General features: G+C 45.5%; 2 protein-coding genes across 8 annotated transcripts in view; one reads left to right on the top strand and one right to left on the bottom strand.

Moving 5' to 3' along the window:
- PISD (phosphatidylserine decarboxylase) overlaps positions 1-12,783 on the bottom strand; it is a 44,106-nt gene extending 31,323 nt beyond the window's left edge. Inside the window, exons 1-4 of one of the 3 annotated variants that reach the window (XM_073313095.1) lie at positions 12,682-12,774; positions 9,209-9,250; positions 7,887-7,984; positions 4,532-4,642 (exon numbers count right to left, since the gene is read on the bottom strand). In XM_073313095.1, coding sequence (XP_073169196.1) covers positions 4,532-4,642; positions 7,887-7,984; positions 9,209-9,250; positions 12,682-12,731 — 301 coding nt within the window. In that variant the 5' untranslated portion in view covers positions 12,732-12,774. Of the gene's footprint in view, positions 1-4,531; positions 4,643-7,886; positions 7,985-9,208; positions 9,251-10,297; positions 12,022-12,681 lie in introns of those variants that run through there. The other 2 variants (XM_073313096.1, XM_073313097.1) reach the window with 2 other exon arrangements.
- Positions 12,784-12,914: 131 nt separating this feature from the next.
- Positions 12,915-27,381, top strand: part of LOC140898618 (serotransferrin-2-like) — a 33,937-nt gene continuing 19,470 nt past the window's right edge. For 2 of the 5 annotated variants that reach the window (XM_073312683.1, XM_073312686.1), the window contains exon 1: positions 25,888-26,161. In XM_073312683.1, coding sequence (XP_073168784.1) covers positions 26,053-26,161 — 109 coding nt within the window. In that variant the 5' untranslated portion in view covers positions 25,888-26,052. Of the gene's footprint in view, positions 13,100-13,457; positions 13,520-13,972; positions 14,042-25,882; positions 26,162-27,381 lie in introns of those variants that run through there. The other 3 variants (XM_073312685.1, XM_073312684.1, XR_012155040.1) reach the window with 3 other exon arrangements.

Consider the following 27,381-nt stretch of genomic DNA (forward strand, 5'->3'; position numbering starts at 1 on the left):
AGCACAAAACAAATGAGGGAAAGTGACAGCAGAAAGTTTTCTCCTCTCAAAATCTTTATAACAAAAAAATTTAAAAACCCAGGTCTAACAAGCTAATTGGGTATTTTAAAATGTGTTGATAATTCTGACATTCATACTGCAGCCAAGCTGAGATTTCTCAATAATGTACCACATCAAAGAGGCAGCACTAGTGAATAAGAATCACTTTGTTTCAGAAAGAACTACCAAAGGAAAAAATCTATCTGGGTGTGGACAAACTAGATTCAGTGGGGAGTAAGGAAGCACTGCCCAAGAAACAAGGTCTCAGAATCCATTTGCCAAAGAACTGGGTATCATGTCCATAGCATTCCTTTGAAGAGTGGATGAACTAGAATCAAAACACAAAGGGCCTGCTCCTGCTCCCACTGAAGTCAACAAATAGCATTGGGCCTTGAGGTTAGGGATCACCTACAAACTAGTACATTATTTAAGAGACGAATATATTGAATCGTTAGGTATCTAAAAAGTACCAAATCCCTTTCTAGCAATGTGGCAACACAATGGTCAGATGGTTTATCAAAATCTGTGAAGTTTTAACCATGAGCAAAAAACAACTAGCCTAGTATGCATCATTTTTGTGCCTGGATGCTCAACTAACCTCCAGTGCTTATACTAAAAAAGGAAACTTATCAAGTTTTTGCCTCACTGAAGTCTTGTTTACTTAATTTCATTTTTATGCATGTAAACTTAAAGTGTACACTGATCAACGTGCCTTAAAATCTTTACGTATAATTAAGGCTACAACTTTGTCACGAAGGTCACGGAATCTGTGACTTCAGCCCACCGAGGCTGGGAGCTGAAGGGCCCTGCCGCTGCCTGCAGTGGCTGGGAGCTACGGCCCCCAAGCTCCTTGGCCACTGCTGGCAGGGGGTAGTCCATTGCTGCCGGCCGCCGTGGGTGGCAGGGGGTTCCTTGCCTCCGGGGGTGGCGGGAACCCACAGCTCCCAGTGATGGGCAGAGGAGACCCTGAAACTCTGAGCCCCCATGGGTGGAGAGGGGCCCCAGAGCTCCCAGCTGGGCCCCCACAGCTTCCCATTTTGTCACAGATATTTTTAGTAAAAGTCAGGGACACATCACGAGCTTCTGTTAATTTTTCTTTATTGCCCATGACCTGTCTGTGACTTTTACTAAAAATATCCATGACAAAATCTTAGCCTTACGTATAATGTACTTAAGAGAAAATAGATTAAATCTTCACTTTGGGATACTCATGCTATGGGAAAAAATAAAGCATGTGGCAAAAAGGTTATGAAGCTCCAAGAAAAAAATTTACATCAAGAGGAAGATATTCAGTAAAGGATGGGGAAAATTTAAAATTGTTACATGTTTGGGGGGAAAGTCTCATTTATTTATCTCTTTAAATTTATAAAAATATCTATAGCCACCCATCCTGTGCTCTGGTCACCTGCCTTAGTAAATAAATATGAACAACTTCCCATACACAAAAAGATATCCATCGAAGCCCTCTAACACTCAGCTGCCCACCTCCCCTAAAATCAAAGGGAAAAAAAAATAAAAAGGACAGACTTTGCAGTGTGCTCAGAAGTGAACAAATCTAGGCTCTGGTGAAATAAAAGGGTAGCAAGTTCCAAAGTCAAAGCACCTCTCAGAGAAGAGCTCCCTCCTATTTATATCCAGGGACTCCAGCTCAAGAGTCTCTCCTGATTTCAGCTGTGACAGTATGGCATGAGGAGGAAATTCTCCCAGGTAACCAGATCCCAAACCATTTAGAGCTTCATGGGTAAAAATTTAGTACCTTGAATTCCACTTGCTCAAGAGTGACTGGAAGTTTTATCTTTTCCACGCTCCCCAGCACGAGTGCCGATCTTTGGAATGGCAGTGCAACATGCTGTGCCTAAGTCAAGTTATTTTTTCTGGATGAACCTCCATCTCCTCGTAAAGGACAAAATAGGTTTTCAAACTCCAAGGTGACAAGATTGCCAGAATAAGTAACTAATTTCTGCAATGGTGCCACATTCAGTACAGCTGATACTGCCCAGTGACTTCAGCTGAACACCCTGTTCCCTAAAGATATTCAGAGTGACAGGAGCTCAGCAGTGAGCTGAGCAAGGAGCTAAGGAAAGCTTGTGTCTAGGCAGATTTAAACAAGAGGAAACAGCATCTGAATAAGGTTAGGTCTTCATATTAATGTTAGAACTCTGTAAGGACAAGATCAAACTCATAAGTTGTTTCAGACCCCCTTCTAACATCTTAATTGGGGTCAGCAAACAAGGATAAGTGGAATTTTCCTTCTCTGGACACAGGGCAGGACATAAGACCCTGCTGCAACACTTCCTCCTCGATCACCACACACACAACACACACACCAAAAGTGAACTGTACAGAGCAACAGTGGATTGGGGGTGCTCAAATCCCAAACACTGGGATTTTATTGAACAAGAAAATTGTAGCTGTGTAAATATTAATAGGTTACTGTGGATTCATTTAAAAGAATCGCACCATTCAGAAATGCATACACATCCTTTAGCAAAGGCTATCCTATGGGTTTGGGATAGAACTAGAGATAAAATAAATTCTTTTCCATTGCCAGTGATGCTCACTGCAAATAATCCATATTTTAACTCAACCCATGAGCCAGAGAATTTTAAAAATTGGGAGAGACATCAAAAACATGCATGGTTGACCAGCTGTTCACCAAAGAATTTTTTAAAACTTCTTTAGAAATCAAAATTAACTTTAACTGGCCCACTCTCCTATGGTACCAGTACCTTCAAATTAGGTATTGTTTCTCAACTTTCTAGCAAAGTTGTTTTATATAGAAAGCTAATTTTAATAGAAGCAATGGCTTCTGGATGATTAGGAAGCCCTCCTCAAAAATCTAATTTATATAAATCTTCGCAGACAGCCTTCCTAACAAAAAAAGTCCATATATGACATGCTGGGAAAAGGACCTAGATAGACAAACTACCCTAGAGGAAAGGGGTTTGATCTGGAAAAGAGGACCTGCAACCTCAGTCTTTAGCAAACTAAAACAAAATTTCTTTAAGATACTGTTTCAGAGGTACTTGAGGTACCAGTCAGGTTAAAAATATATGTATAGACTAAACGAGGAGAAATGTTGGAGAAATTGTGGTAGAAAGATTTTATGTATATATGGTGGATAAGTCCAATAATTAGAGGGCACTGGAATGTAATACTGGGTTACAAATAATAAGTTGTTGGATACTTATTACCAAATGATCTTTTTGTAATCCTCCTGTGGCTTCCTTGTAGACCTGATCACACTCAAAGAAAAGAATTAATCTTCCATCTGCTAGTAACTGCTAGACTACTGATAACCTCTCACTGGAAAAAACAGAAAGCGTCCAAAACTAAAGAAAAAAATATGGCAGGTGGTAGTTATCATGAAATTAAGGCAGCAATTACATACCCAACAAAGTAGACAGAAGACAAATAGATATTTAGATATCTGGTTGCTATTTATTCAATCCTTGGACAAAACAAAAAAAGTATTTCTTCACACAACACACACACTGCCTGTGGCATTCATTGCCAGGGGACACTGTGAAGGCCAAAACTATAACTAGGTTCAAAAAAAGAATGCGATAAGTTCACAGAAGATGGGTCCATCAATGGCTATTAGCCAAGCTGGTCGGAGACGCAACCTCATGCTCCGGTTGTCCCTAAGCCTCTGACTGCCAGTTGCTGGGACTGGACGACAGGATGAATCACCCAATAAATTGCCCTGTTCTGTTCACTCCCTCTGAAGCATCTGGCATTGGCCTCTGTCAGAAGATAGGACAAGAGGCTAGATCAGTACTCTTCACTATTTTTGAAGTGTGGGCCACTTTGGAAAAAAACCTTCAATGTGAGAGCCACATGAGGTGGGGCTGAGGGGTTCGGAGCGTGAGAAGTGGTCCAGGGTAGGGCAGAGGGTGGGGTGCGGGCTCCAGCTGGGGGTGCGGGCTCTGGGGTCGGGCCGGGGATGAGGAGTTTAGGGTGCAGGCAGGCTGCCTTGGGGCTGGGGCCAGAGAACTCCCCCCAGCCCTCTCCCTGCCGGCAGCAGCTAGCTCTGGGGAAGGGGCTCTTTCTTCCCTCTGCTGGCAGGCAGCATGGGAGCTCTGGGGGAAAAGGCCCTCTCCCCCCCAGGCCAACAGGCAGCACAGGAGTTCCGGGGCCGAGGGAGAGGCCCACAGTAGTCCTGCAAGGCTCAACTTGCTCCCCTCCACAGTTCCCGCCCACTCCTACCCCTCTCCTCTCCAGGTCCCTACTGCATAGCCCTTTAGAGCTGCTGCGTAGCTATTTGTAGCCTGCTGCGCGGCCACGCAGCTTAGAGGGAATTTAGGGAGCTGCACTTAGGGTCAATGGGAGCCGCCACTGGCTCGCGGGCCTTGCAATGAAGAACACTGGGCTAGATGGACTATTGGTCTGACCCAGTATGGCCATTCTTATATTTTTCTCATGTACATTCACCTGCAGAAAAACCAGCACACCTGTCCAATATTTTTAAATATTAATGTTTGATACTTGCCTGGTTTGATAAATAGGAGTAGAGTCAGTAGTCTCACTGAATTTAATAAAATCACCAGAAACAACACATCTTGGATGGTGCTAAGAGGCTCACTCTGTAATATGGTGACACCTTGTTAATGAGAGATTTGATTATATTACTCCTTGATGTTTGTCTAAACACAATAAAAAAGCTCACAGTTATAATGATCATCATTTAGTTTCTGATATTTACATGGCAAGAATTTATCAAACTTCTTAAATAAACAGTTATATGAAAATGAACTGTAATATTTGCCCTCAAAGTGAGAGGGCCATGCCCAGCATAACTATGAGGGTAAACATTATTCTGTATATGCCACTGCGTCTTAAGCCTTGCTCCAGCTACATGGAAAATTATGCTGGATTTCAACATTGCTCTGGAAAGGCAACAGTCCCTCCCTTAGCCCTGCCCTGATTCCCAAGTTCAGAGTAGTTCAGGCTACAAATAACGTGGAGTTCTAAGCAACTTTATGTTGTCTTTAATCCTTCCACTTGTTTCATAGCTATCACATGGCTGAAATTTGACTTCAAGGTCACAATTTATGTCCTGTCTTGAGGGAGGTATGTTTTAAAACAAAACAAAACAAAACAAAAACAAAAACAAAAACACCCCCAGATTTTAGCCTGCTAACCTATCTGCTAAGCTCTGCTGCTTTTCTTCATATTATTCACGATATGTTAAGCCTGATGTCCCCATACTAAATCATTCATTTCACAGCGCAAAACTCAGAACTATCCTCTCAGAAGGTTTCATATTGATAAACCATGCCATTTTAACTGTCAGATTTATTATCTACGATTATGCTATTACACAGAGCTCAGTCTGCATCCATACATACTCCTTCATCTTCACAATTTCTGTCCAGCAAGAGCTGCAAGATAGACAGATCTGGCTTGGTTCTTGGGCCACAGACTTTTTGCCACAGGTACTCACAAGCAATTAGCTATCAAAGCAGGTCAGAACAAATCATGAAACCAGTCTATAGAAAGATGAGACTTGCTCATTAATGACCCAACATCATTCCAAGTCTCTTACAAAATGCTGACTCAATTACTTTGACTGGTTCTAAAACGGGTATCAAAAGAATAGCAGTTCTGAGCTTCAGTATTTGCGGAAACAGGACATTGCCAATACCAGCCCTTTAAAAATTTTCTAGAGTACACTTAATGGCCCAGTATTAGTAATTTAAAAGGAAATGTATTCTAGAGCAAAGGCTTAGGAGCTAGGAAGGTACTGTGTAATAAGAATGATTCAGACACTAGCTTGTTGTTTGATTTGCATATCTTAATTTCCTTGTGCTTCAAACAACCCAACTGGAAAAAGAGGTAAATCTGGAACACCTGGTTCCTATAGCTTTATGGTTAGTGCTCCATCCTGCTATGCCCAGCCTCCCTCTCACCAAGATGAAAAGCACTGCAGTGAACTACACAGCTCCGGGGAAAGAGAGGGAGTTCCTTGCATTAAACAACAGTATAATCGCTGGTAGATTAAAAAGTACCATCAATGAGTTCCAAAGGAAGTGCAATTGATACTTGAAATGATTTTGAAATTGCCTGTGATAAGTTATGAATATTATGTGTTGACCTGATTATTGTGATGTCTACTGTATGGTTATAACTTAATTCAATAACAGTATTGTTAGGGAGACTGTAGATCCTGAAATGCGCTTCCCAGCAAACATTTAAGAGACAATGCAAGAGCCATTCACTTTCATGCTCTGGCTTGACCCCTTCCACAGCTCACCAACCTGGTTTTGGGGTAGCCAGTCAAAGCCTGTGAGCAGACAGAACAAAGAACTTTGTCTAGATTTAAAGAGGCAATCTCTCAAAGGACAGAGGAAGAGCTAAGGTGAACTCAGTTTTCAGAGGTTCAGAGTCTGGAATAAATAAGCCTGCCTAGGACTCTAGCTAACATGGACACGGGTGTAGACCTTTTGTTGTTTTAAAATCCTCTCTCTTGTGTGATGCTTTGTCCCTCCTGTTAATATTAAACAATACTTCAGTTTAACAAGTCTGGTTGGTCACTATTCACCACTGGTCACAAGCTCCCAAACAAAGGAATTGCAGGTACTGAACCCAGCCAGAGCTGCTTGGGTAAGCATGGCTGATGCACAATATCATACCCTAGGACCCGGTTTAAGATTGGGAGAATCACAAGATTCCACTCAGAGAGAGGTAAGGGTTAGAGAACCAAGACCTAAGTTGGCTGCATTCACAGGCCAGAGAGGGGTAAGAAGTGCAGCTAGCTCTGTAACTGTGACTACCATCCTCAGATGGAAAGGAAGGCAGCTATGATGCAAAGCTTTGAGGATCATAGGGACTAAAGAGTGCAAAAAACAACTCAAAAGAAAAACCACATGCTGCAGTCAAGATTTCCAGGTAACTAAAATACCTTCAACTCCACCCCAACAAAAGTATTTCTAGTTTCTGGGGAAACATCCCCCTGCATGGTTGAAAATGAGATCAATTCTGCTTTTCCTGCTTTAGCAAGGTTGAGCAGTGTTCTGGAGAAACCTCTCTTGAATAGCTGTTTGCAGTGCTGTTGTAGCCGTGTTGGTCCCAAGATATTAGAATTGCTGTCATTTCAATCTATTCCTCCACAGGTAATGGCAGATATGGGTCAACAAAAAGGAAGCTGTTTCCCATGATTGGGGAAGCTTACAATAGAGGTCCAGACTATTTGTCTGAAACACTCTTGCTGCTTAAGTTAAAAATTCTCCTTCCCTAGTATTAGGCAATATGAGGTCAATCAAAGTTTTATCTACCTTCAGCACAGACAGTTTCTACAGTGAGAAGTGGAGATTTGCCAGTTTTATGATAGGAAATAGGCTGGAAACACAGGCACTGATTCCAAGAGCAATATACACACAATATTCCAAGTATGTATATACCAATTACATCCCTATTTAAAGTAATAGGGAAAAAGAGATTCTATTACTACCAATTCGCCTTCATTTAATATTTCTTCCTTCCACATACTAATGTAATACTTTGTGTTGCTATAGTACCTTCTAGCCAAAGATTTCAAAGAACTTGACAAAGAATTAAGCCTTATCAAAACTCCTATGAGATGGGTAAATATTCTCTTTTTACAGATAGGAACACAGAGGCACATAGAGCGAAGTGATTTTTGCAAGGTTACACAGTAAGTTCATGGTACAGACAGAAACTGAATGCAGTCTCTTGACTCAGTCTTTTGCTTTATTCACTAGGCCATCGTACCCCCAACAAGACTTACCTATTTGTAATCACCTATTACTTCAGCTTTGAACTGCTGTATTTGGAGATAGCACCTGCAACTGAAAAAATATAGGAGAAAAAGATCCCTCACATACCAGTGAAAAAGGTTCTGAAAGGTGGCTGTTTCCAGATGACCAGAGTCTTCCTCAGAGAGAGGTTCTTCCGCCAGGAGAAACTACAGTCAGTCAGCACACTATATATAACACAAAGAGACAGGTGTCTAAATATGTACATATTTTACCATGTAAGTGTATATAATTAAACAAATACATCTAGATAAGCTGTATATTCAGAAGCAGACCCACAAATAAATTAATTAATTATCTCAAAGATCATCATGAAATTCCTACTGAACCCATTACCTCCTAGCCTACTCTAACTGTTTTTCACCAACTTCTCTCACAAGATTTGGGTTATTTAAATGTTTAATTCAGTTTATCTTGATTTTTTTTCCCCTTTCAAAATATCAGTCCTCCTACAGAGATTCGCCCTTTGAGGGAGGTATTGTGTGTGGATCTCTGGTCCATCCTTCCCAGTACAATTTATTAATGGCTTCATCACAAACACACACATTATATATATATATATATATATATATATATATATAAGTTCCAATTCTACCATGTTTGTGACTGTGAATACAATTTGCTTCATATCATGTTCTTATTTGCAATGCTATTTGGGGCAAGATTTATTCCAGTTAAGATTTTACAATATTCCGTTACAGTTAGTTCACTTTTTAAATTCTGATGTCATTTTCTGTTTTATATACTGCCTGGGCCCAGATTTTCTACAGCCTGTTTGCAAAGTTCTGTCTCTCTCTCTTGTTTTTTTTTTAAAAACAGAGAATTAGTGTTGGTGAGAGGAGCTGGATGAGTGCCCTGGAGCCCAATTCTTCCCCTACCAGAAGTTAATAAGAGTTTATTTGTATCATGCCAGAGAGAGAACATGGGCTCTGGAGACTTGCCAACATGCATCAACTTTGATCTGGAGGGAATGTTTACAATGGAGAAAGGAGTTCAGTCACCATGGTCAATTCAAATGGCCTCTTGCCAACTTCGTTGGTAGACTCTGTAGTGTGACCATTTGGCCCCAGAAACATTTCATCTCAAACAGGTCAGTAAACAGCTGTCATAAGGGAACTTCTTTCAGTGACAACTCATTTGATGCAGACTCAAATGTAGAGGCTAGAGGGTCCATGTCTATTATGGGTCTTGTGAAACATCTTGTCCCTTTATTTTTAGAATCACTCTATGGACTATCTAGAGCTTAGATTCTGCATCTCTTTCCCTGTCACTTGGTGAATTCTGGAACCATGATGCCAAGTGGCTCTGCCACTCTGAACACACACAGTGAAGCTCTTAACAAGCCAGCACCGTGAGGAGCTTCTCTCAAGAACTACACATTTAAAACTTACAGTTTAAGCTTTTCCACAACTATGCATCTGAAGAGGAGACATCTGAGAAGGGGAACAGGAGAAATATGCCTGTTCAAAGTCAGTGAATAAACATGTTCCTGAAGCTTGGTCCCACCATATGCTGCCACTGGATGGGACTACAGGCCCAAGTTATTAGAAAATGAAAGCGAAGTGTTCTAGTGCTGAGATGGACAGAGCTCTTGCAGAAGCTCGTACAACCTACTCATCCAGTGAATGTGGGTGCCATGAGTGATATGTCTTAGCAGCTCTCTCTCTGAGATCTGTGTGTTCTTCTAGTTTGACAACACACTGAATTCAAAAGTGTCTTACTGCACTACAAGGCACTGCACAATCTACAGTCATTTGATTGCGTAAGTTGTCATTTCCTTATGTGCATGTCACAGTCTGATCGATGGAGGTCTCATAACTGTCTGACTTTAGGACAGAGTCCTACATATTTATAGACTTTACACTTAGGACACACTCTCCTTTATTAAAATTCTCCAAAGGACACCCAAGAATAGGCTCTCTCTTGTTCCACACTGATTGTGTGTAAACTGAGGCCATGTCTATACAACAGGTGCTGCAACAGCACAGCCATAGTGCCATAGACCATATCTACACTACAGTGCCACAGATATTGTGTTGGAGCTGTGCCGTGATAGTTGAGCAGTGTAGCCTCCTACATCAATGGAAGGCGGTTTTCCGCCAGTGCAGTCAATCAACTTCTCCAAAAGGTGATACCTAGGTTGACAAAACCCTTCTTCCGTCGACCTAGCCACGCCTACCTTGGGGCTTAGGTCAACCTCATTGCAGTGCTCATGGTGCCAAATTTTCACACACCCGAGCAACATAGCTAGGTCAATCAACATTTACAATGTAGATTTGGCCATAGTGTAGCCACTTTGTTGGAAAATATTTTCCTTATAAGTTTAAGGTTTACTACGAGTTAGTGGTTACATAAGCATTCCTTTATTAGTCCCAAAGGCCACTTGGTGTTCGTTACATCCAAAGTACAGATATAAGGATATACTGCTATATTCTATAACCCACAACAGTACAGTTATAAATACTGGCCAAAACACTTACAACAGACTCAGGCCCAGGAGACACCTTCTTACCATCGTGTGACCCAGAGGGGTAAGGAAAAACTCTGACGACAGCCCCTAAAAACCTTGCTTTTTATACACTAAGTGACCCTGTTAATATCTACAAACTCAAACATTTAAATGTATGACTATTTATCCTCATTCCACTATAACAAAATATAAAGGAAAGGCGTGGGGCATTTAAGAATCACATAGCAATCGTGTGATCCAGTCAAGAGAACTGTGGACTGGGACTCAGAAATCCTGGGCTCTATTCCTGGCCCTGCTATTGGTCTGCTGGATGACTTAGCCAAGTCACTTTAACCTCTCTCTGTCTCCGTTTCCCCCATTTGTAAAATGGGGATAACAACATTTCCTTCCTCAAAGTTCTTTGAAATATGCTGATAAAAAATTATGAGTTAAGAGCTTGGTATTATCACCATTAGCTGGCCATAGCAGCATCTCATGGCAAATCTACATGGTAACAGCCTCAATGACCACTAACTCCTAACAACAACATTTTTCTGTTAAAAAACAAACAAACAAACAAACAAAAACAAAAAAAAAACCCCTAGGAAATTCACCAACAGAAAGCTTCATTAACTCAGAGTTACGGTTGCCCTTTGGTATCTCATACCTTAGCAGAACACAGAATTCAGCAAAACTCAACCTTCTGAAAACCAGGAAATGAAAAGTTAAGGTATATATGCACACAACTGCAACTCTACCATCTTTGAGTAATGCTCCGATACATCCATAGCACATACTTGCACTCAGCTCCTGTTCAGTATAGTGCAAAAGCAAACTATAGCTGTCCCACACTCAAACTAGCCTACTCCACAAGAAGCATACCACATGCCTTATGCACATGCTATCTAACACTATGCTTTCACTTGTCCACCATTAAACCCACAGTCCACACTCATCTCCCATCTAACTGCTGACACCCCATAACAAGAACACTCCTGTGCCCTGCCAATTACACAAGCTACTCAAGGCAGGGCAGTGCTGAATCTCTCAAGGTACACAGGCACCTCTTTCCTTGGATCACATACACTAGGCTCAGGGAAAGGGGCTTACACACACCCTAGAGGGGTACAGCCCCCCAAATGGCCTCATAGAATAAAGCAGAGCTGCCAAGCTGCTCCACATAATCCCTCCACCATTCATACAGGGAATGCAGCTGGAGTCCATGTAAGGGTGACTGCTAGATCCCAGAAAACAGAGTTGGGGTTTTGCTAAACTCTGAATTGCCTCATTTTTACAAGTTTGAGTTTTGCTGAACTCTATGTTCTGGTCTGGAAGGGCATAATGAGGCAAACTTAACTGTAGGTTAAGGAAGGTTTTTTGGTCAGTAAATCAGTCTTGTCACTTTGCCCTCAGTAACTAGAGCCTATGTATCTGTCTATCTTCGATAACCTGAAGCATAGCAATGAACACACGTGTTCAGACTCTCACTCCCAATGTACCCGAACTGAGAGGGGCTGTCTGTTTGGAAGGAGATGAACGAGGGAGGCTGAGTTCAGATCCCTTCTGCCCTCCCTGACCCTAGCTGAGGAACATGTGTGTGTGGGGGGGGGGTGCCCAGCCCCAGCCCCGCTGCCCTCCCTGACCCTAGCTAAGGGATGTGTGTATGTGTGTGTGGGGGGGGGTGCCCAGCCCCAGTCCCCCCTGACCCTAGCTGAGGGACGTTTGTGTGTGTGTGGGGGGGTGCCCAGCCCCAACCCCTCTGCCCTCCCTGACCCTAGCTGAGGGACGTTTGTGTGTGTGGAGGGGGGGGTGCCCAACCCCAGCCCCAGCCCCGCTGCCCTCCCTGACCCTAGCTGAGGGACGTGTGTGTGGAGGGGGGGGTGCCCAGCCCCAACCCCTCTGCCCTCCCTGACCCTAGCTGAGGGACGTGTGTGTGGAGGGGGGGGGTGCCAAACCCCAGCCCCGCTGCCCTCCCTGACCCTAGCTGAGGGACGTGTGTGTGGAGGGGGGGGTGCCCAACCCCAGCCCCAGCCCCGCTGCCCTCCCTGACCCTAGCTGAGGGACGTGTGTGTGGAGGGGGGGGTGCCCAACCCCAGCCCCAGCCCCGCTGCCCTCCCTGACCCTAGCTGAGGGACGTGTGTGTGGGGGGAGAGGTGCCCACCCCTGTATCCTCAGCAGCTTTAGGGGCGGGCGGGTTCAGAGCCGGTCTCCACTCTCCCCACAGCGATAAGTGCTGGGGTCTCCCAGGTGACAGCTGAGGAGGGGGCCGGGGAGTGAAGGCAAGGACCCGCCTCCGGCTGCCGGAGGACAGGCTGGGACGGTTCTCCGTGCCCCCCATGCCCTGCCGCGGGAGGCGGGCGCCCACCAGCCTGTCTCCTCCCAGAGCGTCCGCCCCAGCCGGCCCCTCCCCCCTACCTGCTCCTCCGCAGCGCGGCCCCGCACATTCGCTCCACGGACGCCGCCATCTTGCCGCGAACTACCGCCGGCCCGGCTCTCCGGGAGGGCAGGGGGCGGGGCCGTGTTCGCCCCGCCCCCTGGCGGCGGCCTGTGGGAGCGCAGCCGCGGCCGCGAACGGGGCGGGCCGAAAGCGGGCGGGGCTGTCCGTACAATGTGCGGTGCGGGGAGCCGGGCGGGGCTGGCGCGGGTCGTGGCGTCGGGCAGAGAGAAGGGCTGGGGTTGTAAGTCTGCCCCTACCTAGGAGGGGGCAGCAGTCTCTCTGCATTCAGGGCCCGGGAACAGTTTGCCTTTCCCTGACCTCTCTTAGCTCTCTCCTACAGTCGCAGGCCATTTTGCAAACTCTTCTTTGGGCTCAGAACCCCCCTGCACCCTTCCGGTAAATATTAGCCTCCTCGTTGTACCAAAAATGGGGCAGAAAGGGGCTAGAATTGACATGAGCTCATGTAGCAAGTGAGCGGCAGAGCTGGGACGAGAACCCGCAAGTCCAGCTGCCCTATCACCTTAGCCTGTTTGCTCCTGTGAAACGTAATGTTATCCTAAATTTGTGATTAATATTTTTCCCTTGGCCAAGCTTAAACAGCAATTAGCATAATTTCATTTCCAGTCTCTCTTTTTTTTCACATCACAAACAAAGAGCTGCAGAACTAAACATTTGTATAAGCAGCTTAAAGGAAGCTGCATTTCCCCCCCAGCTCCCTGCATCTTCACTATTACAGGACTAATATCTGCAGTGAAAATACCTCTGATCTCGGTCTTCTTTAAACCTGGGGAGCCAAATGCAGCCCTAGCCTCAGAGGTATGACTTTACTAGGAACAGCAGTCATTAGCACCACAGCTGAATTAGGCCCAGGGTGTCATAAAGGTGCAAGTACATTTTAAATTGTCTGTAAAAGTACCATGCAATATGGGCCCAGTTGATCCAGTCCCTTAAAGTGAGCAGTTACGTCAGGAATCAATTTGGCGAAGGGTGACCAGATAGCAAGTTTGAAAAATTGGGGTTAGGGGAGAGAAAATAGGAGCCTATATAAGAAAAAGGCCCAAAAATTGGGACTATCCCTATAAAATGGGGACATCTGGTCACCCTAATTTGGCCTAATATGTATCTCCCATATGTTATTTCTCTAAAGTACAGACTATTATATTGAATCTTTCTTAAAAGGTCCCCTTTCTTCAGCTCCTATTACTACTACTATTATTGTTAGGAGATACAGTACCTATACTATATACTATAACTTTCTCCACCTTACAGGGCTGGGGGAAAATCCCATCCCTTCCTGGAGAGCTGGTCTGAGGAGGCCAGGGAAGCAGACTGAAGTAGGTGAGTAATGCTAAGATTAAAGTTAGCCATCACATGGGACTTTAAAACAAACAAACCAAAAAAACCTGCATGTGAAAACTTGCTTCATGCCTGTGTTGAGGCAGCTGAAGTAAGGATAACACAAGATGTAAGTCAGAGAGATGGGTGTGAGGGATTTGGAGTTGCCTGTAATAATGAATAAATATTATGTGTTGACTTGATAATTGTGATGCCTAGTGCGTGTATATATTGAATTAATGCAATAGCAGGATTGTCAGGAAGGACACCCAGGAAAGGTGTGGTGGTGGATACATATCTCTTAACCAACATGTGAGAGACAATCCAAAAGCCATTAATTTTGATGCCATAATTCATCCCTTTGGACCTGCCACACAGGTTGTGGCAGGAGTGACTCAGGCCCTGTGAAGGAGGATGGGAATCAAAAGAGCCAAGAGGATTAGGAGACACGCACTTGCTCAAGGAGTGTACAGGTGTCACGGAGTCCCTGGGTGATGCTCTGGAACTGCTCCCTACGAAGCCAGGCAGGACTCTGGGGAAGTCTCCTTTCTGTGAGCAGCCTGTCTGCAGGACACAAAGCTTACACAGCTTCCACCTTCCTGGGTCTGACCTCAGAGCATTCAGCATCCTCTGCCCCTCCGTGCGCTTCCCACAGCGAGTCCACTCAGGCGGGGTCCTGGGGAAGCCGGAGGGTCCTGCACCCCAACTCTGCAGTCAGACGTGACTCTCAGCCAGTCAGTAACACAGAAGGTTTATTAGACGACCGCAACATGGTCTAAAACAGGGCTTGTAGGTGCAGAGAACCGGACCCCTCAGCTGGGTCCATTTTGGGGGGCAGTGAGCCAGACAACCAGGTCTGCCCTTCACTCCATGTCCCAGCCAGCCCTAAACTGAAACTCCCTTCAGCCCCTCCTCCTCTGGGCTTTGTTCCTTTCCTGGGCCAGGTGGTCACCTGATTCCTTTGTTCTCCAACTCTTTAGCTCTCACCTTGCAGGGGGGAAGGGCCCAGGCCATCAGTTGCCAGGAAACAGGGTGTCGGCCATCCTCTGTGTCCAGACTCCTGCACACACATGCCCTCTAGGGCTCTGCAGTGATTATACACCCTTACCCCACCACCTAGATACTTAAGAACTGCGTAGGGGAAACTGAGGCACCCCCACCATATTTGGAGGAAACGTTAAGAACAGTCCCACTTCGTCACAACAGGTTTTTGAGATGGACACCCAGCCTCCAACAGTTATGATTCTCAGTAAAATAGATGTGTGCGTAGACCTCTTGTTTTAAATCCTCTCTCTCTTGTGATATTTTCTTCATACTGTTAAGATTAAACAACACTTTGGGTTAGGAAGGGTGCCTGGTCCCTGTATTCACTGCTGGGTATGAGCTTCTAAAGAGCAGTTTCCACACATTGTGAGCCTAGGCAGACCTGTTCTGGTAGGGACAGTCAATACATGGGACACTACAGGCCAGGGCCCCACTCTCAGAGTGGTAAAAACCACATGATTCTACCTTAGGAGAGGTAAAGATGGGAGATCTGAGACTAGGAAGAGACCCGAGAGAGTTCAGAGGTGGAGCTAGCCTTGTAACCATGACCATGGGAAAAGTTACAAGGCAACAAATGCAGTATAGTATGTGTCTTGGGAGCTTCTAAGAACAGAGAAAGGAGCAGTGTAGTCCCAACATAGAAGTGCAAAAGAAATAAGTGGGGAATGTGGAATGGGAGGAACACTGGGAAAATGAATGAATATAAGAGGGAGTGTATTAGGTGGGAAGGAAGGAAGTGTGCTGGGAAAGTTGGGAAAGGTGAGGGTTGGGTCACTGCAGGAAAAAAACCAGCACCACCATGACGCTAGGGATTTAGCCTTCTTTCTCCAGAACACAGGAACTGGAGTATATGTGCCCTACCCTGCCAGTGAATAGGAAAGGATATTGAAGAAATCCCTATTAGCAATAGCTTATGCACCAGCTCAGTTATGTGACAATGAGTGATTACACCTCTGTAGAAACTCTGTTTTTAATGTAGGCAGGATGGCCTAGTGTGCAGATAATAGGGCTAATCATATGCCCTCTCGAATGACTAATAGGTAACCCTTCATTCTAAGTGCTCAGGGAAGGGAGAATACATAATACAGGGAAACCTAGATTTGGATTTCAGAGTAACAGCCGTGTTAGTCTGTATTCGCAAAAAGAAAAGGAGTACTTGTGGCACCTTAGAGACTAACCAATTTATTAGAGCATAAGCTTTCGTGAGCTACAGCTCACTTCCTCAGATGCATATCGTGGAAACTGCAGCAGGCTTTATATATACACAGAGAATATGAACCAATACCTCCTCCCACCCCACTGTCCTGCTGGTAATAGCTTATCTAAAGTGATCATCAGGTGGGCCATTTCCAGCACAAATCCAGGTTTTCTCACCCTCCACCCCCCCACACAAATTCACTCTCCTGCTGGTGATAGCCCATCCAAAGTGACAACTCTTTACACAATGTGCATGACAATCAAGTTGGGCTATTTCCTGCACAAATCCAGGTTTTCTCACATCCCCCCCACCCCCATACACACACAAACTCACTCTCCTGCTGGTAATAGCTCAATAGATTTGGATGACATTCATAGTATAACATGAAACAGCAAGAGACAAGAAAGTAAGTAAAAGCAACTGCTCTGGCCTGAAGGTCCAGGTAGGCACAAGGAAATCACTTTTGCCCAGATTTCAAAAGTAAATTAGGAGCCTAAGTTTCAAAGTCAATTAGGAGCCTAATCACACTTAACAATTAGATTGACTAGCTACATCACACAAAGCCCTGGTCTACACTAGGACTTTAGGTCGAATTTAGCAGCGTTAAATCGATGTAAACCTGCACCTGTCCACACAATGAAGCCCTTTATTTCGACTTAAAGGGCTCTTAAAATCGATTTCCTTACTCCACCCCTGACAAGTGGATTAGCGCTTAAATCGACGTTGCCGGCTCGAATTTGGGGTACTGTGGACACAATTCGATGGTATTGGCCTCCGGGAGCTATCCCAGAGTGCTCCATTATGACCGCTCGGGACAGCACTCTCAACTCAGATGCACTGGCCAGGTAGACAGGAAAAGAACCGTGAACTTTTGAATCTCATTTCCTGTTTGGCCAGCGTGGAAAGCTGCAGGTGACCATGCAGAGCTCATCAGCACAGGTGACCATGATGGAGTCCCAGAATCGCAAAAGAGCTCCAGCATGGACCGAACGGGAGGTACGGGATCTGATCGCTGTTTGGGGAGAGGAATCCGTGCTGTCAGAACTCCGTTCCAGTTTTCGAAATGCCAAAACCTTTGTCAAAATCTCCCAGGGCATGAAGGACAGAAGCCATAACAGGGACCCGAAGCAGTGCCGCGTGAAACTGAAGGAGCTGAGGCAAGCCTACCAGAAAACCAGAGAGGCGAACAGCCGCTCCGGGTCAGAGCCCCAAACATGCCGCTTCTATGATGAGCTGCATGCCATTTTAGGGGGTTCAGCCACCACTACCCCAGCCGTGTTGTTTGACTCCTTCAATGGAGATGGAGGCAATACGGAAGCAGGTTTTGGGGACGAAGAAGATGAGGAGGAGGAGGAGGTTGTAGATAGCTCACAGCAAGCAAGCAAGCAGAGAAACCGGTTTTCCCAACAGCCAGGAACTGTTTCTCACCCTAGACCTGGAGCCAGTACCCCCCGAACCCACCCAAGGCTGCCTCCTGGACCCAGCAGGCGGAGAAGGGACCTCTGGTGAGTGTACCTTTTAAAATACTATACATGGTTTAAAAGCAAGCATGTGAAAGGATTACTTTGCCCTGGCATTTGCGGTTCTCCTAGATGTAGTCCTAAAGCCTTTGCAAAAGGTTTCTGGGGAGGGCAGCCTTATTGCGTCCTTCATGGTAGGACACTTTACCACTCCAGGCCAGTAACACGTACTCGGGAATCATTGTAGAACAAAGCATTGCAGTGTATGTTTGCTGGCATTCAAACAACATCCGTTCTTTATCTCTCTGTGTTATCCTCAGGAGAGTGAGATATAATTCATGGTCACCTGGTTGAAATAGAGTGCTTTTCTTCAGGGGACACTCAGAGGAGCCCATTCCTGCTGGGCTGTTTGCCTGTGGCTAAACAGAAATGTTCCCCGCTGTTAGCCACAGGGAGGGGGGAGGGTTGAGGGGGTAGTCACGCGGTGGGAGGAGGCAAAATGCGACCTTGTAACGAAACCACATGTGCTATGTATGTAATGTTAACAGCAAGGTTTACCCTGAAAGAGTGTAGCCACTGTTTTATAAAATGTGTCTTTTTAAATACTGCTGTCCCTTTTTTTTTCTCCACCAGCTGCATGTGTTTCAATGATCACAGGATCTTCTCCTTCCCAGAGGCTAGTGAAGCTTAGAAAGAAAAAAAAACGCACTCGCGATGAAATGTTCTCCGAGCTCATGCTGTCCTCCCACACTGACAGAGCACAGACGAATGCGTGGAGGCAAATAATGTCAGAGTGCAGGAAAGCACAAAATGACCGGGAGGAGAGGTGGCGGGCTGAAGAGAGTAAGTGGCGGGCTGAAGACAGGGCTGAAGCTCAAATGTGGCGGCAGCGTGATGAGAGGAGGCAGGATTCAATGCTGAGGCTGCTGCAGGACCAAACCAGTATGCTCCAGTGTATGGTTGAGCTGCAGCAAAGGCAGCTAGAGCACAGACTGCCACTGCAGCCCCTCTGTAACCAACCGCCCTCCTCCCCAAGTTCCATAGCCTCCACACCCAGACGCCCAAGAATGCGGTGGGGGGGCCTCCGGCCAACCAGCCACTCCACCACAGAGGATTGCCCCCCAAAAAGAAGGCTGTCATTCAATAAATTTTAAAGTTGTAAACTTTTAAAGTGCTGTGCTTAAAGTGCTGTGTGGCATTTTCCTTCCCTCCTCCACCACCCCTCCTGGGCTACCTTGGTAGTCATCCCCCTATTTGTGTGATGAATGAATAAAGAATGCATGAATGTGAAGCAACAATGACTTTATTGCCTCTGCAAGGGGTGATTGAAGGGAGGAGGGGCGGGTGGTTAGCTTACAGGGAAGTAGAGTGAACCAAGGGGCGGGGGGTTTCATCAAGGAGAAACAAACAGAACTTTCACACCGTAGCCTGGCCAGTCATGAAACTGGTTTTCAAAGCTTCTCTGATGCGTACCGCGCCCTCCTGTGCTCTTCTAACCGCCCTGGTGTCTGGCTGCGCGTAACCAGCAGCCAGGCGATTTGCCTCAACCTCCCACCCCGCCATAAACGTCTCCCCCTTACTCTCACAGATATTCTGGAGCACACAGCAAGCAGTAATAACAGTGGGAATATTGGTTTCGCTGAGGTCTAAGTGAGTCAGTAAACTGCGCCAGCGCGCCTTTAAACGTCCAAATGCACATTCTACCACTATTCTGCACTTGCTCAGCCTATAGTTGAACAGCTCCTGACTACTGTCCAGGCTGCCTGTGTACGGCTTCATGAGCCATGGCATTAAGGGGTAGGCTGGGTCCCCAAGGATACATATAGGCATTTCAACATCCCCAACAGTTATTTTCTGGTCTGGGAATAAAGTCCCTTCCTGCAGCTTTTGAAACAGACCAGAGTTCCTGAAGATGCGAGCATCATGCACCTTTCCCGGCCATCCCACATTGATGTTGGTGAAACGTCCCTTGTGATCCACCAGAGCTTGCAGCACTATCGAAAAGTACCCCTTGCGGTTTATGTACTCGGCGGCTTGGTGCGCCGGTGCCAAGATAGGGATATGGGTTCCGTCTATAGCCCCACCACAGTCAGGGAATCCCATTGCAGCAAAGCCATCCACTATGACCTGCACATTTCCCAGGGGCACTACCCTTGATATCAGCAGATCTTTGATTGCGTGGGCTACTTGCATCACAGCAGCCCCCACAGTAGATTTGCCCACTCCAAATTGATTCCCAACTGACCGGTAGCTGTCTGGCATTGCAAGCTTCCACAGGGCTATCGCCACTCGCTTCTCAACTGTGAGGGCTGCTCTCATCTTGGTATTCATGCGCCTCAGGGCAGGGGAAAGCAAGTCACAAAGTTCCATGAAAGTGCCCTTACGCATGCGAAAGTTTTGCAGCCACTGGGAATCGTCCCAGACCTGCAACACTATGCGGTCCCACCAGTCTGTGCTTGTTTCCCGAGCCCAGAATCGGCGTTCCACAGCATGAACCTGCCCCATTAGCACCATGATGCATGCATTGGCAGGGCCCATGCTTTCAGAGAAATCTGTGTCCATGTCCTGATCACTCACGGGACCGCGCTGACGTCGCCTCCTCGCCCGGTATCGCTTTGCCAGGTTCTGGTGCTGCATATACTGCTGGATAATGCGTGTGGTGTTTAATGTGCTCCTAATTGCCAAAGTGAGCTGAGCGGCCTCCATGCTTGCCTTGGTATGGCGTCTGCACAGAAAAAAGGCGCAGAACGATTGTCTGCCGTTGCTCTGACGGAGGGAGGGGCGACTGACGACACGGCTTATAGGGTTGGCTTCAGGGAGCTAAAATCAACAAAGGGGGTGTCTTTACATCAAGGAGTATTTCAGGCAGGACTTCACAGAGGGTTCCAATAAGAAATGGTGCACCTAAGTTATCGTTCTTATTGGAACAAGGAGGTTAGCCTGGCCTCTGATTGATACATGGTTAGATTTACCTCGCTGCACCTTCTCTGTGAGTGACTGCAGTGTGACCTAGAGGAATGAGTCCCCTAGACAGGGGAGGAGGCAAATGAGTACAAAACAAATCTGGTCTATTTCTTGTTTTGACCCACTCCATCTATCTTTTACATATTTGGCTGGCAGCAGACGGTGCAGAAGGACTGCATGCCATCCACATCTCATGGCTGCTCGGCAGAAGATGGTACAGTACGACTGCTAGCCATCCTCATCTCTTGCCTGCCTGGCAGAAGATGGTACAATACGACTACTAGCAATCCTCATCTCTTGCCTGCCTGGCAGAAGATGGTACAGTACGACTGCTAGCAGTCCGTATCGCCTGCCCGCTCACCATAAGACGGTTCAATAGGACTGACTGCAGGACTAAAGAGAATGACCTGGTCAAGTCACTCCAAATTTAGTCCCTGCGCCCATGTCTGCCCAGGCGCTCCCAGCCGACGTGGCCAGGAGCACCTCGGACACGACGAGGACGACTACCAGTCGTATTGCACCGTCTGCTGCCAGAAGGCAAGGGGTTGCTGCTACTGTGCAGCAAAGCCGTACCGCGTCTGCCAGCACCCAGGAGACATAGGGTGACGGTTACCTGAGCGGGCTCCATGCTTGCCGTTGTATGGCGTCTGCACAGGTAACTCAGGAAAAAAGGCGCGAAATGATTGTCTGCCCTTGCTTTCACGGAGGGAGGGAGGGAACGGGGGCCTGACGATACGTACCCAGAACCACCCGCAACAATGTTTTAGCCCCATCAGAGTGCTCTATTGTGACTGCTCTGGACAGCACTCTCAGATGCCCGATTGTTTGCCGTTGCTCTGACGCCAGGAGGGGCGACTGAGGACACGGCTTACAGGGTTGGCTTCAGGGAGCTAAAATCAACAAAGGGGGTGTCTTTACATCTAGGAGTATTTCAGGCAGGACTTCACGGAGGGTTCCAATAAGAAATGGTGCACCTAAGTTATCATTCTTATTGGAACAAGAAGGTTAGCCTGGCCTCTGATTGATACATGGCTAGATTTACCTCGCTGCACCTTCTCTGTGAGTGACTGCAGTGTGACCTAGAAGAATGAGTCCCCTAGACAGGGGAGGGGGGGGAAGCAAATGAGTACAAGACAAATCTGGTCTATTTCTTGTTTTGATCCACTCCATCTATCTTTTACATCTTTGGCTGGCAGCAGACGGTGCAGAAGGACTGCATACCATCCACATCTCATGGCTGCTCGGCAGAAGATGGTACAGTACGACTGCTAGCAGTCCGTATCGCCTGCCCGCTCACCATAAGACGGTTCAATAGGACTGACTGCAGGACTAAAGAGAATGACCTGGTCAAGTCACTCCAAATTTAGTCCCTGCGCCCATGTCTGCCCAGGCGCTCCCAGCCGACGTGGCCAGGAGCACCTCGGACATGACGATGACGGCTACCAGTCGTACTGTACCGTCTGCTGCCACAAGGCAAGGGGTTGCTGCTACTGTGCAGCAAAGCTGTACCGCGTCTGCCAGCACCCAGGAGACATAGGGTGACGGTTACCTGAGCGGGCTCTATGCTTGCCGTTGTATGGCGTCTGCACAGGTAACTCAGGAAAAAAGGCACGAAACGATTGTCTGCCCTTGCTTTCACGGAGGGAGGGAGGGAACGGGGGCCTGACGATATGTACCCAGAACCACCTGCGACAATGTTTTAGCCCCATCAGGCATTGGGATCTCAACCCAGAATTCCAATGGGCAGCAGAGACTGCGGGAACTGTGGGATAGCTACCCACAGTGCAACGCTCCGGAAGTCGACTCTAGCCTCGGTACTGTGGAAGCGCTCCGCCGAGTTAATGCACTTAATGCACTTAGAGCATTTTCTGTGGGGACACACACACTCGAATATATAAAACCGATTTCTAAAAAACCGACTTCTATAAATTCGACCTTATTCCGTAGTGTAGACATACCCTAAAAGCTGTAAAAAATCTCATGCCCTGACTGCCATAGTTATGTTGACCTAACCCCTATGAAGACAGCTAGGTGGATCGAAGAATTTTTCCATCAACATAGCTATCGCCACTCAGAGAGCTGGGCTAACTACATTGATGGATAGGGTTTTTCCATCAATGCAGGAAGTATTTACAGTATAGGGCTATGGGAGCACAGGAACAGTGCCGCTGCTGAGGTTATATAGCGGCTGTCATGTAGACATAACCTAAATCTCTTTGAGAATCTGAGCCTTTTTGATTATTAGTTATTTGTAACTATATAGCAGGTATAAACATTTAAAAAAAAAACACGACCACATTATTTTTGGCAGTGGCCCTCAGAGATGTATGGTCCAGTGGTCTGAACAAGTCTCTTACCTCAATCTCACAGATGGGGAAATTGAGGTTAATTCTTACCTACCTCAGAGGCATAGATGTCCAGTGAAAAGGGAGAGACCTATTAATTTTAAAAGCTAAAAAGTTAGCGTTTTCTATGTGTCTCACAAAAATGTATTTACTGCAATGCTTTCTACTAAGGATCTGTTTTTTGTCACTACAGTGGTTCTCTTACCAATGGCACAGATTTAATTTATTTCTCATGGTACAGAGTGTGTGTAGTTCTCACTAACAGTCTTCAACCACTGGTACACTTACGCAGGGAAGTTGTGAAGGTCAATCACACAGGGGCTGATTTTCAAAGAGTGAAAGCCCCAGATATGCAGATATTTTTACACAATTATCTTTATGCAGATATTTTTACACAATTATCTTTATTTACATGTTTAATTACTCTGCATACACAAATATCCAAAATAACTGAACAGGAAAAGACAGGCACAAGTCGGGTTCTTACTATTTGTAAAGTACTTTACAGATGAAAAGCACCATACTGAATTAATAATTCCTCATGCTGCGAAACTAGAATGGAAACCACAAAGTGAAACAATGCCAGGTAGGTGTAGGACAGACATTTAAATTCAAAAACACCACAACTTCTTCGTGGAGCACTGTGACATTACCCAGAGTACAGTCTGGACCAATGGACATCTGTGTCCCCTCAATTCTTCAACCGGGGGTGACTTTTACACTGCTTCTCTGTGAGACCAACCACTCCTGGTCTGCTCTCTCTCTCAACCTCCAGGATGAAAATCACTAGCCAGCCACTCCTGAATTATATTACAGATGGAAAGCAGCAAATTCCCAGTCCCAGACTTGTCCCCTGAAATGTGAGTCTTGTACTGCCCTGTACCCTCCTGGACAATACAGGCTCATAGAAAGTCCATCATTTCATTAATAGAAAATGATGTGCACAAATCTTGTTATTCCAAATGGAGTTTCCCAAACACTTCAGTCCAAACACACTGGCTTAGATAAAACAAGTTTATTAACGACCGAAAGAAAGATTAAGTGATTACAAGTAAAAAGAAAAGGAGTACTTGTGGCACCTTAGAGACTAACCAATTTATTAGAGCATAAGCTTTCGTGAGCTACAGCTCACTTCCTCAGATGCATATCGTGGAAACTGCAGCAGGCTTTATATATACACAGAGAATATGAAACAATACCTATTCCCACCCCACTGTCCTGCTGGTAATAGCTTATCTAAAGTGATTTCCAGCACAAATCCAGGTTTTCTCACCCTCCACCCCCCCACACAAATTCACTCTCCTGCTGGTGATAGCCCATCCAAAGTGACAACTCTTTACACAATGTGCATGACAATCAGGCTGGGCTATTTCCTGCACAAATCCAGGTTCTCACATCCCCCCCACCCCCATACACACACAAACTCACTCTCCTGCTGGTAATAGCTCATCCAAACTGACCACTCTTCAAGTTAAAATCCAAGTTAAACCAGAACATCTGGGGGGGGGGTAGGAAAAAACAAGAGGAAACAGGCTACCTTGCATAATGACTTAGCCACTCCAAGTCTCTATTTAAGCCTAAATTAATAGTATCCAATTTGCAAATGAATTCCAATTCAGCAGTTTCTCGCTGGAGTCTGGATTTGAAGTGTTTTTGTTTTGTTTTTGTTTTGTTTCCATTTGTGCTGGAAATCACTTTAGATAAGCTATTACCAGCAGGACAGTGGGGTGGGAATAGGTATTGTTTCATATTCTCTGTGTATATATAAAGCTTGCTGCAGTTTCCACGATATGCATCTGAGGAAGTGAGCTGTAGCTCACGAAAGCTTATGCTCTAATAAATTGGTTAGTCTCTAAGGTGCCACAAGTCCTCCTTTTCTTTTTGCGAATACAGACTAACATGGCTGTTACTCTGAAACCTGATTACAAGTAATGAGGCATAAAAGTCAGAATTTGGCTATAAGAAAATAAAAGGTAAGATGTAACTAATATCTCACTTAACAAGCTAAGTGAATTGAAAGCAAAATGTCTCTCTCATCACATGGTTTTGCAGTCTTATTGGATGCCTTTCAGCCAGAACCCATTCACCAATCCAGTGCTCCTTTCCTTGTCTTTCAGACGTTGTGGATGTTGTGAGCAGAGAGAAAGGGAGGAGAGAGAATCTGGGGAGTTTGCTCCCCTTTCTTATAGCAATTCTCTTATTTGAGACTCATCTCCAGCTGGGGTTCAGGCAACAGAAAGTCTGTTTTCAAGGGAACCTCTAGTGTTCCATTACCAAGATGTATATTTCTTGCTCAGACCCTTCTTCCTGCCAAAGAATGGCTGCTTAACCATGTGATAGTCCATTTGAATATGTTGACACCTAGCTTAGGTGTTGGATAGCCTTTTGTCTCTGGGGAACTGGTTGAAGTGGTTTCCCCAGACTTGGAACATGTCTTATACAATAGAACTTTATAACTTCACATACAACGTTGCCACTCATATTTTACCAGGATGGTAGTGTTCAGCAGATGAGTTTTCAAATGATACCTCACCAGGCATACTTTGTACAAAATCCAGTTTGTAAAAAGGGTGAACATGAGGGTACAGACTGTCACAAGCACAGACAGGGCAACTGATGAGTTCTGTTCAAGGTCCACGTGGTGTTTGTGAGCCTAAAGTTACTGCTGGAAGCCTTTGGACAGCAAAAAAAATTAGGCACCAGGATATTGCATGCTCCCATATTGTGTCTGCCTGAAGGCTGTCAGGACTGAACCTCCAGCAGAGGCTTGCGCATGGTAGAGCAGAAAATACACTAATGCTTTCCATCTGTGCCTAGGAATGGGGCCTCTTGCACCTCCTTAATCCTCCTCTCACCTCATGGCTGGCTGCCATTCCTTCTGCCTACTCAGACACACCATCCCTTTTTCAGTCTTCTCTGTTGTTTTTATTGGTTTCTTGTGCTGATGCCTAAACCCATTTTTCTTCTGTCAGCAGCTCCAGTCATTGCATTGGAATCCCTGGTATGAGACAAGAAGAGAAGGCTCTGGTACAGTGGGATTACTGCTGCATTGTTATGAAGGCAGCCACAGCCACCATACTTTTCCTAGCTACCTTCGCCTTGCTCTCGTCAGGTAAGACTGGTACAGAGGGGGAGGGAGAAGGGTGACAGTCATCAAAACAAGTCTCAGGCAGTTTATGCTTGTTCTTTTTGCTTCTTTTGGTTCAAAATGGTTGCTGTTAGGTCTGTGTCTACTCTGATTACTTCAATTCTCATCTGGTGTTAGTCTCCCTGTTTGATCTGTGGCAGATGTTGACTTCATTAGTGATTCTTGAAAACAGCTTAATGCAGCTGTTCCTTGGCACTTTAGTGCAAGGTTGTTTGCTTTGAATAGTTGATGGGACCTGTTTGTTCTCTAACCTTAACACAGTGAAACAATTTAGGCCTAGACTGCCTCTAAACTTTAGGTCAACTTACCTACGCAGTTTAGGACTGTGGAAAAATTTCTTGCCCTAAGCACTGCAGTTATATCAACCGAACTTCCTGCGTAAATGCAGCTAGGTGGATGGAAGTATTCGTCCACCAATCTAGTTACCGCCTCTCGGAGAGATGGATTACCTATATTGACAGAAAAACTCCTTTTGTCAAGGTAGAAAGCATCTGTGCTATAGAGGAACAGCTGCAATCCCATAGCTGTACTGCTGCAATGTAGACATAACCTTTGTGTATTTGGAATGGGGCATCTTAGAAACTAAGGGTCTCTCAAATCCAGCTGAACTATGATTAAAGCATGGAGCTTGGCAGCTCCTGACAGAGTTGGCAGTTTACATAATTAAACGTATACATTTTAAAATAAAATGCTAATTTCTGCAAAAAACAAAACAAAAGCAAAACCCAAATCCAACCCTATATTAAGAAAACATTAAAGTTACACAGCTAAGCACTTAAAAATCAGGGAGCTACAATGGTAAAGTTGAATATATAACACTTTGAATACATTTGACCTGGTCTTTAATTACATGTTTTTGTTTGTTTTGGGTCCTCTCTTCAGTGACATGATCACTTATTATTTTGCATATAACATTTTTTTTTTATAACTTTAAACAAACACACAGCATTTCTTCGTACCATGTATGACAATGTATTCTGGACAAAATGTCAATGAAAGTCATTTAAATTAAGAGTGCACAGTAATCTGTATTTATACAGTGCACCACAGATTAATTCTAGAGTTTAAGATAAGAGTGAAAATTTACTAGCATCTATAGGCCAGTTTAGGTCCCAATCCTGCAAACATTTATGCATGTTCTTAATTTCATGCATAAAACTAATCTCATTGACTTCAAGGGGGTT

The sequence above is a fragment of the Lepidochelys kempii genome, chromosome 15 (assembly GCF_965140265.1).
Source record: "Lepidochelys kempii isolate rLepKem1 chromosome 15, rLepKem1.hap2, whole genome shotgun sequence".
In the NCBI taxonomy this organism is placed as follows: Eukaryota; Metazoa; Chordata; order Testudines; family Cheloniidae; genus Lepidochelys; species Lepidochelys kempii.